Raw genomic sequence first — 17,902 nt, forward strand, 5'->3', positions numbered from 1 at the left:
CCCCTTGGCTGCCCGTCACCGCGTGGCACCGCTAAGCTGCCTCGGATTCTGACAGTTATTTCCAACATCATCATTTTTGAGAACAGATCTAAAGGGTTTCCCTCCTGTAGCTGTATTTTTAAGCAAAATCTGACCTCAGAGTAGCATTTCATCCACGATATTGATTCTAATTGTGCAGGAGGTGCCAGAGAAAAAAGAGAATATACTATTTGATAAGCTCGATAGTCGTTTAGCATGCGACATTAAAAAATATATTAAAATATACATAAATTAGTGCTAGATAAAAAGACGGTTTAATACTGAGCTTACCTAAAGGCAAAACAAAACAACAAAAAGCACGTCAAAATTGTAGCTCTTCTACTATTGAATTTGTACTGATGACAAAAATACATACTGTTTTTCATAAGTAAAAATCGTATAACTTCCAGGCTGTTTCTTTAGAAACACACTCGCTTCCCTGATAATCACAGAAGTTTTAATAATATACCCATGGATACCCACCCCAGTCACACATGCTTCAGTAGTCTCCTTCATCATAAATATTAAAAACATTATAAACAGACCAAGTTTTTAACAGTTTGTCATTATTTCTTTTCATCTGAGTGGACATCAAAGGATTTTGAAGTAAGATCTGTGATAATCAATCCATCACATACTATGCAAAACTTTGGAATTTAAATGTCATTATATAATTTTCCCACAAATACAATTATTACATTTTTAAAAAAATGCATCGAGTATGAAAAATATAGGGAAAATAGCCTCTTTATTTCAGGTCAGTGGTAAATGGCAAATGAATAACAACACCAAGTAAGATCTATAGTGCACCAAATCAACGAATAGTCCTCTGAACTTCAAGTAAGCCAGTCGATCACCTAGCTAAAAGCTGTCATCACCTTACTTGTCATCAATGACTATTAACTGATAGACGTCTTTGGGCTTCTGACATGTAAATGCAAACTCAAGTTGAATTTCCTGTTCTGCATTATCTAGCTCAGTTTAAGCTGTCCACAGACTGTGGTCCACTTTAATTGGAGAAGAAAGAATACAAAAGAACATTTCACTTGATACCTAACCACCTTCCTTAGATTCTTTACTGGTTAATCTTTAGTTAGGCCCAGTAGGTAAACCATGGCTATAAATAATGCTAAGATGAAAAACATGATCTTATGCAACATGTCTCTCTGTCCATCAGAAAAGACATTTTGACCTTAAAACCACGAAGTGGTTGGTAATACAATTTAATTTATAAAGGACATAAATATGTCATATACATGTACATGTATACTAAAATGTGTTCAATCCGAGCTTATTCATTCAATAAAACAAATGAACAAAAATCCACAACACTTACAGGTTTTTATCACAAAAAAAATCTTTAAAATGTCAGAATTTCATGTCTGGTTTTCCAACTGGTGTGAGGAGACTAATCTGCATTTGTTTCCAAAATAAAATCATTCCAAACTTTGCCTACAAATGGATAGGTCACAAGAGTAGAAGACTTAGGGGCAATACCACAGATTAATAAATTTCATTTATGGCCTAAAATTATGGTAAAAGGAGGCTTAACTTGAAAAAGGAAGATGTCACCCAATCTGACGAGGCACATACTGAAAGTCAAGAAAAGCATGGGGCTGCCAGCCTGACCATCCAAGGAAGACCCACAGAGGAGAAGGGGGTGCAGGGGGTGCAAGCTCATCTTACCAGGTTTGGAGCGCTGGCGACTCTCGAGGGGAAGTTCTGGAAAGGAAGACAAAGACGCACTGTTAGCGCACAGATGTGTAAAAACAGGTTATTTGAAGTTCAATTCTAATGTCAGAGTTCGATCCGACCTGCAAAAACTAAATATACTTACGTATGAATGTGTGTGTACACACACACACACACACACCCCACACACATGCGCACAGATCACATGGCCTTAACTACAGATTTTAACAGCACCGAGAAAAGGATGCGCTGTGGGGCATGCGTCAGCCCCGTGGTTCTGGCTGTGTGTTTTATAACTATGAGCCTGGGTTTCAAAGCCATGGAACTCTGGTTAAGCGCGTGGCTCTCTAGAGGCAGACTGCACAGGGTCAGATCCGTCTACCGTTTCTCGCTGCATGACCCAGGGCAGTTACTTGACTTCTCTGCTGGGCTAACGGAGATTGTGGTGAGAATTAAGCGGGTTAGTGTACGGGAAGGCCCACAGCAGTGCCTGGCACGCTGTAAGCATAGGCGAATGCATGCTGTTATTTTGGGGATTTGTTCTCTGTGGCTAAAAAGTGTGCAGTTTCTCAGGAATCCTTGCTCTTTTACAGGTATTCACTGGACTCGCTCCCCTGGCTTAGTGCTTGCCCCCCGCCCCAACCCGGAAAGAATTTCTGCTCTGTGGACCGACAGCCTGCCACCCTAACCTCACTCATGACCACCTCTCACGCTCCGGAAGGGCACCTCCCAGAAGCCACCTGCCGCCTCTTAGAGAGCGTGACGCTAATACTAGGTGTTCACTATACCATCCGGGTGAACATCTACCTGTTTGGTTCTTTATTCACCAACTTAACATGCATTTACTGAAGGCTGGGCGTGGGCCGAAGCGGGAGGGACACAGGCGTGGACGAGGTCGGATTCCCATGGAATCTGTCACGTCTGGAGGACCGTGCTGGGGGGCCAGACTGGGCGGGGGCAGAACTGCCACCCCACAGCTAGAACTGTGGCACGCTGCACATCCTGGAGTGTCGGCTAGGGCTTCTCTCTGAAACAGGGCAGTAACATTTCTAGAAGAGAGAATACTAAAGACACAAGAGCTTGTGGGGGCTGGGAACAAGGGAGGAGGGAGCAGGGGGGCCCTGGGAAACATATTTCTTCTCCCGAACTCCAGGATGTTGGACGTGTCGCCCTCTCCGTCCAGCCCCGCTGCTGGTGGCTTGGGCGGCACGCCCCAGGACCCGGTCCTTCTCCGGCTAGCATTTATGGCTCAATACACCCTTCCTTTTAGAAAAGCTTTTGGCCATGAAAGTTTTTGTTTCACATCCGTGAGTGATAAACTTCGACCAGAGAAGAAACTTAGAGCGGGGAGTGGTCAGAAGGAAGGCAGGGAGGTGGACAGGATCCACCTTGAAGGACACCTGCCTGTGACACCTGCCTGTTAGTAGAGAAGGGGCTTCTGGGAAAGAAACGGGCTTGGAGGCGGGGTTACCGCTGAAGTTTAGATTTGCTGATGTGCGCTTTGAAAAAAAACGGTTTTCTTAAACTGTACAGACCCTGGGACCTCTCAGTGAAAAGGAAATCGATAAGGCTTTAACTTACGTCCTCTGAATATTTTTAAAAAGAAACATTAAATAATCCTGTGTATCAATTTTGGAGCGTAAGCTCCTCTCAGCAGATAGTTTTCTTCCAAGGCCTGTATTGTTAAGGCTCGTGTAGATCATCGTTTAGAAACGACAGGCCTTGCTCTGTAGAGAAAATGTGGCTACTCCCATAAAAATCCAGAAAGTGCCAAAAAAAGGAAGCTCTTTTAAAATCACGACGATCCCATGGAAACGACCAGAAAGGAAGTGTGGCGTGAGGCTAACGAGTGCGTGTGAATTACGACTTCAATTATTAATGAAGGCACTGACTCCCCCTCGTCAGCCCCACACGAACCCACACCGTCTTCCACCGGGTCACGGGTGTGGGGCTGGCCGTGTGCGCCAGAGCCCAGATCGGACAGGCCGAGATGGAAACAGAGCAGCGGTGTGGCCGGCTGTCAGCCTGAGGGGGGCGGGCAGAGGGGATGGGAGGGCCAGGACACCCGGGCACTGGAGGGAAAGCCAGAGAGCCCCACTGGGGAAGTGGGAAGTCTGTGGGGGACAGAGCACAGGAACCGTGCAGCGTGAAAGGGACGGGGACGCGTGCTCTCAGTGTCGTAGAAAACCCTGTCCACACGGTGGACCACCTTGAGGTTTCTCCGGGTTTGCAAAGGTTTGACCTTGTGCTGCCTCCCGCTCTGGCTCTGAGCTCAGACGCGTGGGCTGCTGCCCCAGGGGCATTGGCAAGCGGGACACAGCAGAGGCTGGGAAAGCTCTGGACCAAGCTGGACTTGGCACCTTTCCCCCTCTGCCAGCACACTGGGAACACGTCTGGCTCAGCCGGCTGGGTGAGCAGGCACACTCGGCCCAGCTGCACCTCGCCCCCGCCGAGGGCCAGGTGGTTGCCAGCTATGGGCGTGAGCCCAGAACAGACAGAAGAACCACCCAGTCAAGCCCAGTGAGGTCCCCAACCTATAGATTCATGAGCTGAACAAACGCCAGTCCTGAGCCACTAGTCTTGGGGCAGTTTACATGGCATGCATGTGGGACAGGTGCCCGGGACCACTCGGCACTGTGGTAAACACTCTGCTTGAAGCTAACCAGAGCCCTGGCAACCAGCACAGACTCTGGGAGCTCGGCCCAGGGGCACTTCAGGGAGAAAGATGAACCAGGGGAGCTGCTGAGAACGGAGGGTCACGGCCTTGGGCCTCTTGGCCGGCTCGAAGGGCGTTGGCTGGACATCCAAGTGGTAACCTTTCTGCCCATCCTGGTAACCAAGTGGTAACCCTTCTGCCCATCCTGGAAGACATAAGGGCTAAAGGGCTCCTCCAGACACTGACCAGCAGAGGGCATCTGAAGCCAGCGTCCTGCCCAGGGTCAACCCGGGACAGGAGAGATGAGTTTTGTTCACAAACTGACCTGTGAGTCTAAAAGCGCTTTGGTCTTAAAGCAGAAAGAAGTTCCTTGCTCTCGAGTGGTCCGTAGGCCCGTGCACCCACATCGGAGCATCTGGCTGTGATGCAGGGTGGGGATGGCAAGGTGCCCGGGCAGGCGGCTAAAACCTGCACTGACCTTTCATCAGAGGCCAGTGGGCAGTAAAGGCATATACGATGAAGGACAGAGAAGCCCAGGGCACCCCCTGGCCTGAGAATTCCGGGCCTGCGAGTTTAGGAAGACATCGGGGTTCACAGGCTGCAGCTGTCACTGTCTCCCCCGGGAGCACACTCTGGAGGTGGCACGTGCATGCAGAGAACGGCAACAGCAAATAAAATAAGTCTTCCCAGGTATCAAGTACAAATTACACACCGTTTAAGCCTCACCGTGACGCACAAGGTAAGTAGTCCTATTTCCCCTACCTTTAAAATGAAAAACCCCAAGGCTTAGTAATGTTCCCAGATCACGTAGCCAGTCACTGGAGGAACAGGGTGTTGACCTCTGCAGTCGATCACCCCAGGTCCCTCCCCACAGGCAAGCTTTGACCCCAACTGCCCCCTGGAAAGACCTGAGGAAGCAGACCAGCCTGTCCTTCCATTGCCCAGAGATGGAACCACTCAAGAAAACCGTATTCGACCAGGCTGCACACAGTTACTATGCTCAGTGCTTCAGGGGTCTCCCAGGCGACCAGGCACAGGCCCATAAGATGCTTTACGGTCAGGTAAGATATCAACAGGATGACCACACCACCAGCTAGAGAGTGATTAAGAGACGCAGCTTGGAGCTGAGGTGGGGCGAGGACTGTGATTCGTGGGCAGCCAGGGAGGCTTAGTGCGAGGGCTGGTGTTTGAGCTGGACCCACGAGGAGGGTGGGCTCCAGTAACAGCGGGGTGGGGTGGGGGTGGGCAAACACGAGCACGGGCTAGTCCAAAATGGCAGAACAGCAAGAGAACCACGGCGAGGGGCAGCTTGACGTCTACACAAAGCAAGAGTGTCCTTTCCTTACCACCAACCTCATGCTTCTCCCCCCACTTAGAGCAAAGGCCACCCCCTTACTGGGAGCTGATGACACAGAACAGATAGTGGAAGGAGCTCGGGCTGTGGGGCTGGGTGCTCTCCTGGCCCCAGCCTGCAAGCCACGTGACCGAGGTGCCAGCCTCACTGAGACTCGATCCTTAGCCGTGCGATGGCACCGCAGTGACCCCAGGCCATGGGCTGCGGTGATGATTCAATATGCTGGTCCACGAGACGTGCCAAGGTTAGCGCCTCGCACAGTTAGCACACCTCCGCTACCGGCACTCGTGGTAGCGGGAGTTGGGACAAGGCCCCCTGCTGTGGCTGCCACCCCACGTCGTGCCCGATGTCCCCCCGGTTTGCTGGGCGCCATTCCAGCCTTCCTTTGGTTCCTTCATATGTCACAAGATGTGACGTGAGAACACGTTGGGCACCACGTTGCCATGTGGTCATCTGAAACTGCTTCCCGCTATGCGATGCTCGGGGGTGCTGTGAAGGCCGTGCTAATGAATCATGTCTCCTAAAGGCCCCAGAGTGACGAGCTCACAGACACACTGTGCGTGGGAACAGCCTAGTACAGGAAATAACGCCTCCCGAGTGCCGAGACTCAGATGTCCCCTCTGCGTCCTCGCTATGTCCATGACTGATCTCTCATTTAGGAACAGAATTATTACTTACAAAGTTGCTGTGTTTCTCTGCAGTTCATGCTGAAAATCGAAGAACTCTAACTGGCACCTAAGGCTGCTTGCAGCTCAACTGCTCGAACAGCTTCTATCCCGAGGTACGAGTCCAAGCAAACTGGGTAGCGGAACGGGTGATGACTACGCAAGAAATAGCACGCTGTCTGTTGGAAGGTCAACTCTGAAGGTCAAGGGAGTGGACGTCTTTATTAAGGAGGAAGAAAATGTGAGCTATGCTGCCACGTGCGGAGAAGGAAATGTACTCCTCCGGTGACAAAAATGCCTGGGCTGCTGCTTGTCGAGCCGCAGCTCCAGCTTTCATGGGGTGTTGGCAGATCTAAAAGAATGCGCTTTCCTTGAGAATGCCCTTCTACATTTTGAGTGTCCTCGGACCCCTTTACGGGACATTTATCAGCCGTTCTTCTTCGCGGGGACCGAAAGCCGGTTCCATGAACTAAAATCTTTCCTGTCCCTCTCCCTCACCCCGTCCCCACACCAAGAATGGGCAAAACAGCTGAATTCATTCTTTCATCAGGCAAGGAAGCTACATGGCTGCACCTCTTCATTCACTTTCTCTATTTCCCAAGCATCCTTGAATGTACTGTTTTCATTCTGTATCGGCGTACACTGTCTCATCCTTAACTCCGGGCTCCCGGCCCTGGACAGAGAGCCCCTCTTGATAAAACCTACTGCCCTGCTCTAAGACGATGGGCAGCTCTCCAGTTTATCTAAAGCAGCCATCCCCTAACTTTTTACGACCAGAGACCGATGCTCCTATGAGACTCTAATGCCCGATGATCTGAGGCAGGGCTGAGGCGGGGCTGAGGCGGTGATGCTGGCGCTGGGGAGCGGCTGCAAATGCAGATGAAGCTTCGCTCGCTCCCCTGCCACTCACCTCCTGCTATGCGGCCTGGTTCCTAACAGGCCACGGACCGGTACCAGTCCGTGGTCCGGGGGTTGGGGACCCTTGATGTAAAGGATCCCTGACTCCTGCCTCAAAACACTTGCATATCTTTTAGGAACATAGTTTCATTCATCCATCCAGATTTATAAAGCGTTATAAAAATATAAGTATTAAAACAATTTTGAAATGTGAGCACTATAAACAAGTTGTCAAAGAACAGAATTCCTCTCCCATTAATTGAACATCATCTTGTAGCATTTAATCCCCACCCCTTCTCCCCAGAGCGCCAGAAAAAGCAGTCCTTTACCACGAAGAGTCTCGGAACGCTGACTTTGAGAAAATCTCAGGGCTTTTGAAATCGAAAGCAAGTTGGCAAAGATCATCGACATGTTAGTAAAAGGTAGTAACATAAAAGGAATTTGCAGATGTATTTTCAAATGCATATCAATTAAGTCCTTTGATTCATTCTCACATACGGTAATAATAGTCCAGAAGCGAAACTCAGGAGATGAGCTTTTAAGTTGTCACGGGGAATCTAAGAGTGGAAAGGGGTTTACGGTCTAATGTGGGGGTCACTAGGTGGGTGACATTTTGCCCTTTTGCATGGCGTCATCTCGCTGTAGACTTTCTGGCAGTTGACATGGGATGATAAATAGCATGGAAATAAATTTTCGGCCCTGTGTGAGAGAGAAAGAGAGCTGATTTAACCGATGCTGTGTTCTGGCCCGTTCCAACCTTCCTGGGTAATATCCACCTGCATTACCGGGAGGATACCTGGAGGAACAGCGTGATGAAGGGGCGAGTCCCTTCTTCACCGCCCGTCCATCTTCTCCACACCTAGGATGGCCAGGGAGACAAGAAAGCAAAAACCTGGAGAACCTCACAGCCTGAAAATAAAGCATGTGCGGCACAGGCTTCCACACTGCATGAATCTCAAATACACAAATGTCGAGCCAACCTAGGTTAGACCAACTTGATAAGCAGGAAGCATATATGTTTGCCATGTTAAAAACTTTAAACATTTATAGTGATAAATGCACGTATGGGCCATTAGTATAAAGAGTAACTTTCACTTCTAACTATTTAATTATGACCGAGGAGCAGTATTTTGTGTATTGTTTTTTAATTTCGTTTTTCCAATAACTCATCTTTCTTTTTCACAATTTACAATACATTGGTTCGCAATGCTCTGGAGATTTTTAAAAGCGGTCCTCCACCAAGGACAAGACAGTCAGAGAGGCTCGGCCCAGGCCCTTCACTGACCTTGAAGGGTAGACCAGAACTCTAGACCGCTCACCAGGAACTATGGAAGAGGACAAAAGGAAACTTTTATATTTGAAAAACAAGGATAACGTAGACTGTTTGTGTGTATGTTACAAATGCGGTAAATGCACAAAACGATTTGTGGAGAGAGCAAGGAGAGAGATTATGGCCAAGAAGGGGCTTCGGTTGCCTCGGTTCTTTCTTACGGGCACAGCATCCACCGATGTGTATTTTTTAAAGGTCTCTAATATTGTATTAAATTTATAAATTAAGTATAAAACTAAAATCAAGGCGTTTTAAGATATTAACATAGTGAATAACAGCTGATCTATAATGTAAAATAAAATATTTCGCAAACATTTCGCATTTGCAAAAAACACGGACTGACTTTCCACATTCGTATGATTCGTCATTTATATCCCGGCTTAATGCAAAATTTCTTGTGGTGCATTATATGTGATTAAAACTGCGTCAGGGAATTATCGATAGAGCATATAGAGAGCCGACTGCATAATGACGATTGTCATCTTAGCTTTATTAGTTTTTTAATTCTGCGTTTCCTCAAAAGCTCAAAGTCCCTTCCTGCCCCGCAACAATACATCACCCAGCATGCAGCACAGTGGATTCAGACTGCTTCGTTCAGACCCCTCGCCGAGATGCGTACAGTGCTGCCAGTCATTTCCAAAGTCTAATTTACTAGACCTTCTCCTGTGAACCCGCTGTTATCTCAAGGCCCAGTAATGAAATTGTTACTGGCGTCAGAGAAGCAATGCTTAGCTGGAGATTTCTGTAACTGAAACGTCAAAATGATTTAATACAAGCCTTTCCCCCGAGCTATTCAATATAGGTATCTCCCTCGCTATCTATACATGTACATCTGTGCAAACACGCAATCTGCATTTATAGACCAGTGCAGGGAAAATGCTATAAACAGAATGATGTAGAACCAGACAAACAGGATTTTGAATAACTGTGCAAATGCTGCAGTTTTTAAGACTGAGCCAACGGCCTCGGGGAGCTTGAACCTACCCACACGCCCCTGGCCTGGGTCCGCAGAATCAACAGAAGAAACGAGAGTGATTTTCTCTGTTCACCCCCAATGTCCAGAAAATGAAAAACATTTAGCTGTACAACTGCTGGGAGCATCAGAAGCAAAGGCTTCCATAGGGGCCCAGCTCCTAAAGGGGCCAGCGGACGACTTGAACACTATATCGGTGCCGTGTATAATCATTTACTGGGAAGACAACGGGGAGGTGTGGGCTCCTCAGGAAGCAGAGTAGCGTCAGGTTGGACATGTCATCAGAGGGCACCGCCGGTGCCTCACCTGTGGGTGGTTCCAGGTGAGCTGATACTGACTCCCTCCCTGGAGGAGGGGACAGGCCTTGGGGACAGTCCCCAGTCTGAAGACACTGGGGAATTGGGGCAACTCTTCACTGGCTTCCAATTCTAGTAGTCAGGGAGGGATGGGAGGGGGAATCCCAGAGACCAACGCGACGACCTTTCTGTCCATACCTCGAGCCACCCCAGCCAATGCTGTGTTCCCCACACCCAGAACGCCATCCTCCAAAACCCATCACCAGCCCTCCTCCCAAATATGCGAGCTCTCCTCTCCCCGTGGGACACACACCCGGAGTGACGTGTATCTAGTACTGGAATTCAGTTGTCAGTTCGCCAGTCTTGCTTACCATTGTGAACACCCCAAGAAGAGACTTTTTTCATTTACCCCCGTGACTATAAGCCTACCTTAGAGTGTGGCATATTCTGGTCATTCAATATATTTCGTCCGACACATTTTTCTGTCACAGGTTGGTGCTTGGCTGAGCTACTGAATGGAAGGACGGATAAATGAGTGACATTAATCCGAGACCCTGTCTGGTACAACTACCTCATGCGACAGAGGAAGAAAATGGTCACGCTGCCTTCTGGTGGCTCATGCCTCAGCCACGCCCCTCGCGTTTCAACCACGCCCCTCGAGTCTCAGCCACGCCCCTCGCGTCTCGGCCACGCCCCTCGCGTCTTTGTCACTGTGCTTTTTCTTCCCAGGGCTCACGGCTCCCTCTCCAGCTCTGGTCCCGCCATCCCTTCAGGCAAGTTCGGTGTGTACGTGGATGACTCCTGGCCTCTCAGCCCTTTCTCCGCCTCATCCCCCATCATCTTTTGCTTTAAACCACCATCCTTCCCACAGTCCCACTCCAAATCTCTAGAGTCAGCGTCTCGTCGCGGCTCCCCAGCCGGCATGTTCCATGATCACCGCCGCCCCTCCCTGGACTGTTCTGTCACTAACTCCGTTACTTTCTTCCATCCGCCAGCCCCTCCTCCATACGTTTCCCTCCGTATCCGAGGGCCATCATTTAAAGACCATCCCCGCCAGCATCCCAACCTCCTCACCCCACATCTTCCCATGGCACTGGCCAGGGCGAATCCAGCTCCCTGCTTTACCCGCTGCTGGGCTCTCCCGGTGAGCATCGCGGTCAGGATGGAGGAGACGACTCGGGACCACCAACCTCAGCGAGGACATCAACTTGCCCTGCGACCCTGACACGTTTCTCTGGTCAACTCATTCTCTCACTTTCTATGGTGACAACTCCACATTCAGCACCCCCAGCTCAGTTGACCTCACTTCCTGCTCATCAGACGGAAGCTGTTACAGCCTTTACCACACCTGTAAACCTATTCATACCTGCACATCCCCCTCTCCCTTGTCCTGCGGTACAAAGGAGTGAGCCCCCTCCATCCCACAGCCCTTCACCTTCCTGTCCTTTCGCCTCCTCGATAAACTCATACTAGTATCTCTTTTTCTCTGTCCTTATGTAGTTGGCCACTTCCTCTCAACTCAGATGCCCTAACACCGGCCACTTCCTCCGGGAGGCTTCTCAACCTGCAGACCAGGTCAGGCCCCTCGCCTGGCACAATGTCCTTGTCCTATAGAGCAACACCAGAGCTGAAATTCTATGTTAGCTCAAGGTCTGACTCTCCCACTAGATGATAAGCCCATCAAGGCAAGAATCGCAACCAGTTTTGATCATCGTTGTATTCGAGTGCCTACCATAGGACCAGTACCTCGTTGCTTACAGAAAATACTTGTTCAATGAAGAAATGAGGTGACTTGTCCAAAGTTACACACTTAGTTTCTAGAACCTGGGACTAGAACCCAAGTTTCCTAACTCGCTGTCTCGTGTGTGTACACATGCAAAACACACTATGCATTAAGATGTATAAAATACGTATGTATAATTTAAAGACAAAAATAAAAAGAACACTCATGTTCACTCAGGTTCAATGGTAAAATACCATTGTTACCTTAGCCTCCTCTGATGTGCCTCTCCCCAGAAGAAACTACCACTCACACTTGCTATTACCTACACTCTTGCTTTTTGCTGTCAGGATGTATCTCGGGACAATATATAACTTAGCTGAGCATTTGTAACTCTAAATGCAACCATATGGTATGTGTTCTTCCGTGAACGGATTTTTTTTGTGGTTGTTTAACATAATGTTTTCGAGGTTCATTCACATTAATGTGCATAGTTGGAGGTCATTTTCACTGCTCATAATATGTAGTTATATAATTATATATAATTTTCCATTTATGAATATACCACGATTTCTCTATTCTTAGACTGCTTGTAGACTTTGGGGTATTTCCACTATGTGGTCATTATGAATAATGGTGCTCTGAGCACCCCCTCCAGTAAGCCCCTGGAGGGTTTGCGTGTTTGTCTGGAGAATGCATCTAGAAGCACAACTGGTATGTCTTGTGGTACGCACCTGTCCACCTGTGTTGGTACATCAGACATCACTTTTGTGACACCTTAGCTCCTGCGAGCCTCAACATCTTTGGGAAACTCGGCTACACATTCTGCCCTGCTCGTCCCTGGAGCAAGCAACTCGGTGAGTGCTGCGCAGCTGTCACCAGTGGGACCAACTTTATGCACTTTCTGCCTCAGCTGCCATCTGACTTCTTCCCTGCTTCGGGCTCAGGTGAGCGCCATGATTCTGGCCGTGGACTCTACCTTCCCAGCTGCCAGACGGAGCCTGAACGTATAGAGATGTCAATCGCCAACAGGGCAAGCCTGCGTCAATGGGGGTGGGGCGGGGCGGGAGGTGAGAGAGAACAGTCGGCTGGCAGAGGCACCCTCCCTGCCCGCTGCAGGATGACCCAGCAGGTCCCTCAGAAATGCATCTGCTTCCACCTCCCCCTTCCTCCTCCTCCATTCCTGCTTCCTGGGAGCAAAGAAGCTTTTCCTAGGCTCTCTGATCTAAAGAACATAAACATAGACTCTAGTTAATGCCAAGTTCTTTACCACTGTGGTGCTTCCGACTTGGTCTTCCACCAGCAGTGAATGAAAGTTCCTTCGTTCTGCACCCCCTTCAACCCAGGTGTTACCAACTTTTAAATTTTCTGTCAATCTGGCAAGTGTGAAATGCCATCTTTTTGTGGTTTTAATTTGCATTTTGGTAATCATTAATGAGGGCGATATCTTTTGCACGTGTTTATACACTGACTCATTGTTGAAAATGTTCTACCTCACAGCACTGTCTTTCAACCTTGGCATATTAACCATTTAGTATTGTTACAAGCCAGAGATTTTGCCTGGGAGTATTAACAATAGAAATGCTTTGGATTTCCTTTGCATAAATTTCTAAGCAGAGGAAAATTTGCTATTAAAAACGGAAAAGGAGATATCTGCTAAAAAAAAAAATAAAATAAAGTAACAGGAACCTGATTTACCTTCTCATCTAAAGAAAACTAAAAACAAGCTAAATATATAAAACAATAGTCTTCAAACATTAGCTGTCAGGCAACACGTGACAGTGGCCCCTGAGGTATGGGAAGCAAATCAGGTGAGCCCTTGGATTGCTCCAGACTAAGCCTGGAGATCTGCCTGATTTGAAATGTTACTGGGAGTCTCGGAAGAACATGGTTTGTATAAAATGATGCCGAGACAAATTAAAATGAGAGATACACTGTGTTATTGGATCGGAAGAGTCAATATTGCTAACACATCACACATCTCCCCAAATTGATCTATATATTTTATACAATACCAATCAAAATCCCAACAGTCTTTTTTCTTGTTTGGTAGAAACCAAGAAGCCGTTTCTAAAATATATAGAAATGCAAAGTACCTAGAATAGCCAAAACAACTTTGCAAAGAAAGAATCAGCCCACAGTACCTGATTTTGAGACTTATAAAGCTACAGTTATCAAGATAACCTGGCATTGGTGAAAAGATAGAAAGACAGCAAAAAGAACAAAATAGAGAATCTAGATATAGACTCTCACATATATGATCAATTGATTTTTCAATAAAAACGCTAAAGAATTTCAATGAGAAAAGTACAGTCTTTTCAACAAATGATTCTGAAACAAATGGTCCAGTATATGCTAAGGAAAACGACCACAAACCTTGATCCATATCTCATATCATTTACAAAAATTAATACAAATTGTATCATTTTACGCCCTACATGTAAAATCTAGATATACAAAACTCATCTACATATATAAAAGTTCTGTAAGAACAAATAGGAGAAAAGTCATTGTAACCTCGTGTTAGGCAAAAATTGCATAAAAAGCACAATCTTTAAAAGAAAAAAAATTGATAAGTTGGACTTCATCGAAATTAAGCATGTCTGCTCTTTGAAAAACACTATTAAGAAAATGAAAAGATAAGCCACAGGCTAGGGTAAATTTTTGCAAATCACATATATGATAAAAGATTTTTGTCCAGATTATATGTTTTTAAAAAACTTTCAAATGCAATAATATGAAAACAATCCAAAAAAAAAAAAATTGGCAAAAGATTTGGATATTTTCCTGAAAGATATGCAGATGGCAACTGAGCACATGAAAACTGGACTCGACCCAGATGTCCACTCACAGGTGGCTGGACAAAAAATGGAATGCTACCAAGCAATACAAAGGCATGACCCAATGACACACTCAACAACGTGGATGAATCTCAGAATAATTAGGTTGAGTGGAAGACGGTAGACCAAAAAAAAAAAAAAAAGGTTCATATTGTATGATTCCTTTGATATTTCCTAGCCTTTCACCATCTACGCCATTTTTTTCCCCCCAGCACTTTTTGGTAAGAAGAATCTGAACTGTCTAGATCACAAAATGTGGTTGAAATGCACATCGGATAATGATGGAAATAACATCGTATATTTATAACAAAGGGAAAACCTCGGGTGGCCTCAAGATTGCGTCTGCTTGGGGTTGAAACCATAGCCTGCTTCTAAGGCCACCCCCAAAGCTGACTGCTCTCAGTTACTCCCCATCTGGGTGTGATCCATCTCCTGTTATCAGTATAATCAGTGTTCTAAAAATAAGTTAGTAATATCAAGTTTTAGAACGAAGACCACAGTGCTCAAGTCAATGCCGCACCAAGTCAAAACGATTCATCAAGAAACCACTTGGATCTGACCAAACCAAACTGGAAAAACAAAATTATCTTCGACATACATGCATTCAAAGACCACCTCTTCCTTTGCTCTTTTAGGGGTGAAATCGGAAGAGCAGCGAAGTATGATAAATCATTTCAACAAAAAATTTTTTTGTAGTCTTTCAAAAAATACACGAAAGATTGCTACATATCTTCAAGGTTGCAAAGACTACTAAGGCTTCTGGTCGTTGGCACTGTTGATATTTTGGAGAAGAAAATTCTTTGTCAGGGGGCTGTTCTGTGCATTATTTAATATTCAGCAGCATCCCTGGCCTTTACTCACTAGACCCCAGAAGCATCCTCTCACATGCAAGCATGACAATAGAAACATCCCAACCTTGCCAAACGTCCCCTGGGACCAAAACTGCCCCGGACAGAGAACACTGAGCTAAATAACTCACATGTTAGTAACAATAAAAGCAAATACTTTGTAACAGGATCCTGAAGTGAATTTAACTTTCAATCTGTGTTTTAGGCCATACCGTAGAGCTTGGTTACAAGCTATTTTTTCCATAATTCAGGAGCCATGGGAGAAAATCTATTGTCTATTGACTATTACAATTCTGCTCTCCTGTTGCCAAAAATTAGGACTATTTTTCCCTTCACACTCAGAGACACCAATTTTGCAAAGCTAGCAAAAACAAACCAACAAACCCATGGTGTATCTATTCTAGGCTTTTCTCACTGTCCTTGCTTGCTGAAGAATAGGAAACATCAACCTTTCTCACCTACAGTGGTTAAAGACAGGCTCCCAGGTACTGATGGGTGGGCAGGACACACATACCACTGAGGAGATCATAGAAGTCACAGCCAAAACCATCTTCAGCTATTAAAAAAAAAAAAAATGAAATCTGCAACAACGTGGATGTACCTAGAGGTTATTATGCTGAGTGAAATAAGTCAGAGAAAAATAAATACCACGTGATTTGATTTCACTTAGATGCAAAATCTAAGGAACGAAAAGAACAAATTAATCAAAAACCGACTCACAAATATAGAGGACAATTTGGTGATGGCCAGAGGGAAGAGGGGTTGGGGGGGCTGGGAGAATGGGGTAAAGGGTTAAAGAAGTACAAATTAGTAGTGGATAGATGGTCACAGGGATGGGGAGCATGGCATAGGGAATGCAGTCAGCATTTATGTATTGGCTAGGTGGAGAGCCAGAGGAGAGGGAGCAATTAGGGGGATCATTTTATAAACTGTATAAATGTCTAACCAATTACTGTATATATATATACACACACACACACACACACACACACACACACGCACACACACACATACACACACACACATTTAAAAAGCTGCCATTAGAACTCAGGCAGCTCCCACCATGAATCTCCTCTAGCTCATCCGTTTCCATTCTGATAGAAATGTCTGCCTTTACTGAGGAAAACTGCATCCTTATCCTGCTGTCTGAAGCCAAGGCAGGTTATGCTTAATTCTTCCTCCACGCAGTAGCCCTTGGAGAAGTTCGCATTCCATTCACGCTACATTAAGATACATTTCAAATGCTTAACAACCTTGTGGCATAAGCTCACATAGGTGGACCTTTTGGGCTATAGTTTTGCCATAAACCTGGTCAAAGCTGATTCTGTGGCCCAGTATTAAGCTCTTAAGCCCTTAATACCTGTCATAGTGGTGTGTCCACTAGAGAATGTTTCTGAGTTGGAATTTAGAGTGCCAGGAATATAGTGCCTTTACCCCAAACTGCACCCCAAATCTGCAAGAAAGGGCTGACTCCACACTTGGCAGTCATAGGACGTTTCATTGTAGCTGCTTGTTACTTGTCAAAAAAAAAAAAAAAAAGATTAAAGAAGCATGTAACACATTCACCACTTCCCAGACTTCACTCACTCCCACATGGCTAGTGCCTTGAACATAATAAATGAATTTAATTTTCTAGCTAAACCTGTTTTTTCAATATCTAACGACTTCCCCCACCCCAGCTGCATAAATACTAGCTGCTGTGACGAGGATCGGTTTGTAGCAGGATGGAGGGTTCTGTGGGAAAGACCCTAGAGACCCCCTCAGAGTCATCCCAGCTGCCTTCTCTCCCTCTCGCCCAAAGAAGGGCTCTTTTAGATAAATTCTTATTCATCTTAATCTTGTGGGTTCGGATCAACAGTCGGAGAACGCAATGCAGGTGCTCTACGGGGAGGGGTGAGGGCCGGGGTGACAAACGCACGTCCTATCAGTCCCCTGGCTGCGAATGTCATCGACGGGATGTGCCTGTCGTGCTGGGCCTCGGCGAGACAGGTCAGCCTTCTTCGCTGATGCTGCCAAGTGCTGACAAGGGCGACGTGTCTGATTCTGTGCGTGAGGCATCGTTAGAGATGACAGCATTCGCGTACGCTCACGCCAGTCACAGACGAGTCCGTGGGAAATCAACTGAAATCATTCATACAAATGCGGCACTTTACATACAACTGCTACTTTGGACGGCAAATGTCACCGATCTAACCCCAGGTGCTGTCCTTCTACGCGAGGTGATAAGCTGTGATTCTGCGGGTACAAAGTGTCAGCTCAGGGTCCTGAGCTGCCGTGGCGACCACGCCTGGGGACGCTATGTCCACAACCTTCCACAGCGTGGGCTCACGTCACCCTCCAGGTGGCGGCTCAGGTCACTGACCTTTAAACCACATCTTTTCTGGTGCTTCTGGTCTTTTCTGAAAGCGCAGGTGATGACACGCCATGACATGGGTAAGAGTGAGACATCCTATCTAGGCCTGTGGAACCTGAATACACCTAGGCAAGGACATTAATTAATATATGCAGAGGAGGACCATTTGCAGGAAGGGGCACTGGTCAGCAAGGGAAGCGTGGGAGGAACACAAACCTGAAAGGAAGCGTGAGTCTGTGGTGGGGAGGGGAGCAGCCCAG

At 46.8% G+C, this 17,902-nt stretch overlaps 1 protein-coding gene across 1 annotated transcript in view; it reads right to left on the reverse strand.

Annotated features, from left to right (window-relative positions):
• Nucleotides 1-17,902, reverse strand: part of SPATA13 (spermatogenesis associated 13) — a 300,617-nt gene that overhangs the window by 268,627 nt on the left and 14,088 nt on the right. The window contains exon 2 of the mRNA XM_039873049.1: nucleotides 1,705-1,740. Coding sequence (XP_039728983.1) covers nucleotides 1,705-1,740 — 36 coding nt within the window. The remainder of the gene's footprint in view (nucleotides 1-1,704; nucleotides 1,741-17,902) is intronic.

The sequence above is a fragment of the Pteropus medius genome, unplaced genomic scaffold, assembly GCF_902729225.1.
Source record: "Pteropus medius unplaced genomic scaffold, Ma_sr-lr_union100, whole genome shotgun sequence".
NCBI classification, from domain to species: Eukaryota; Metazoa; Chordata; class Mammalia; order Chiroptera; family Pteropodidae; genus Pteropus; species Pteropus medius.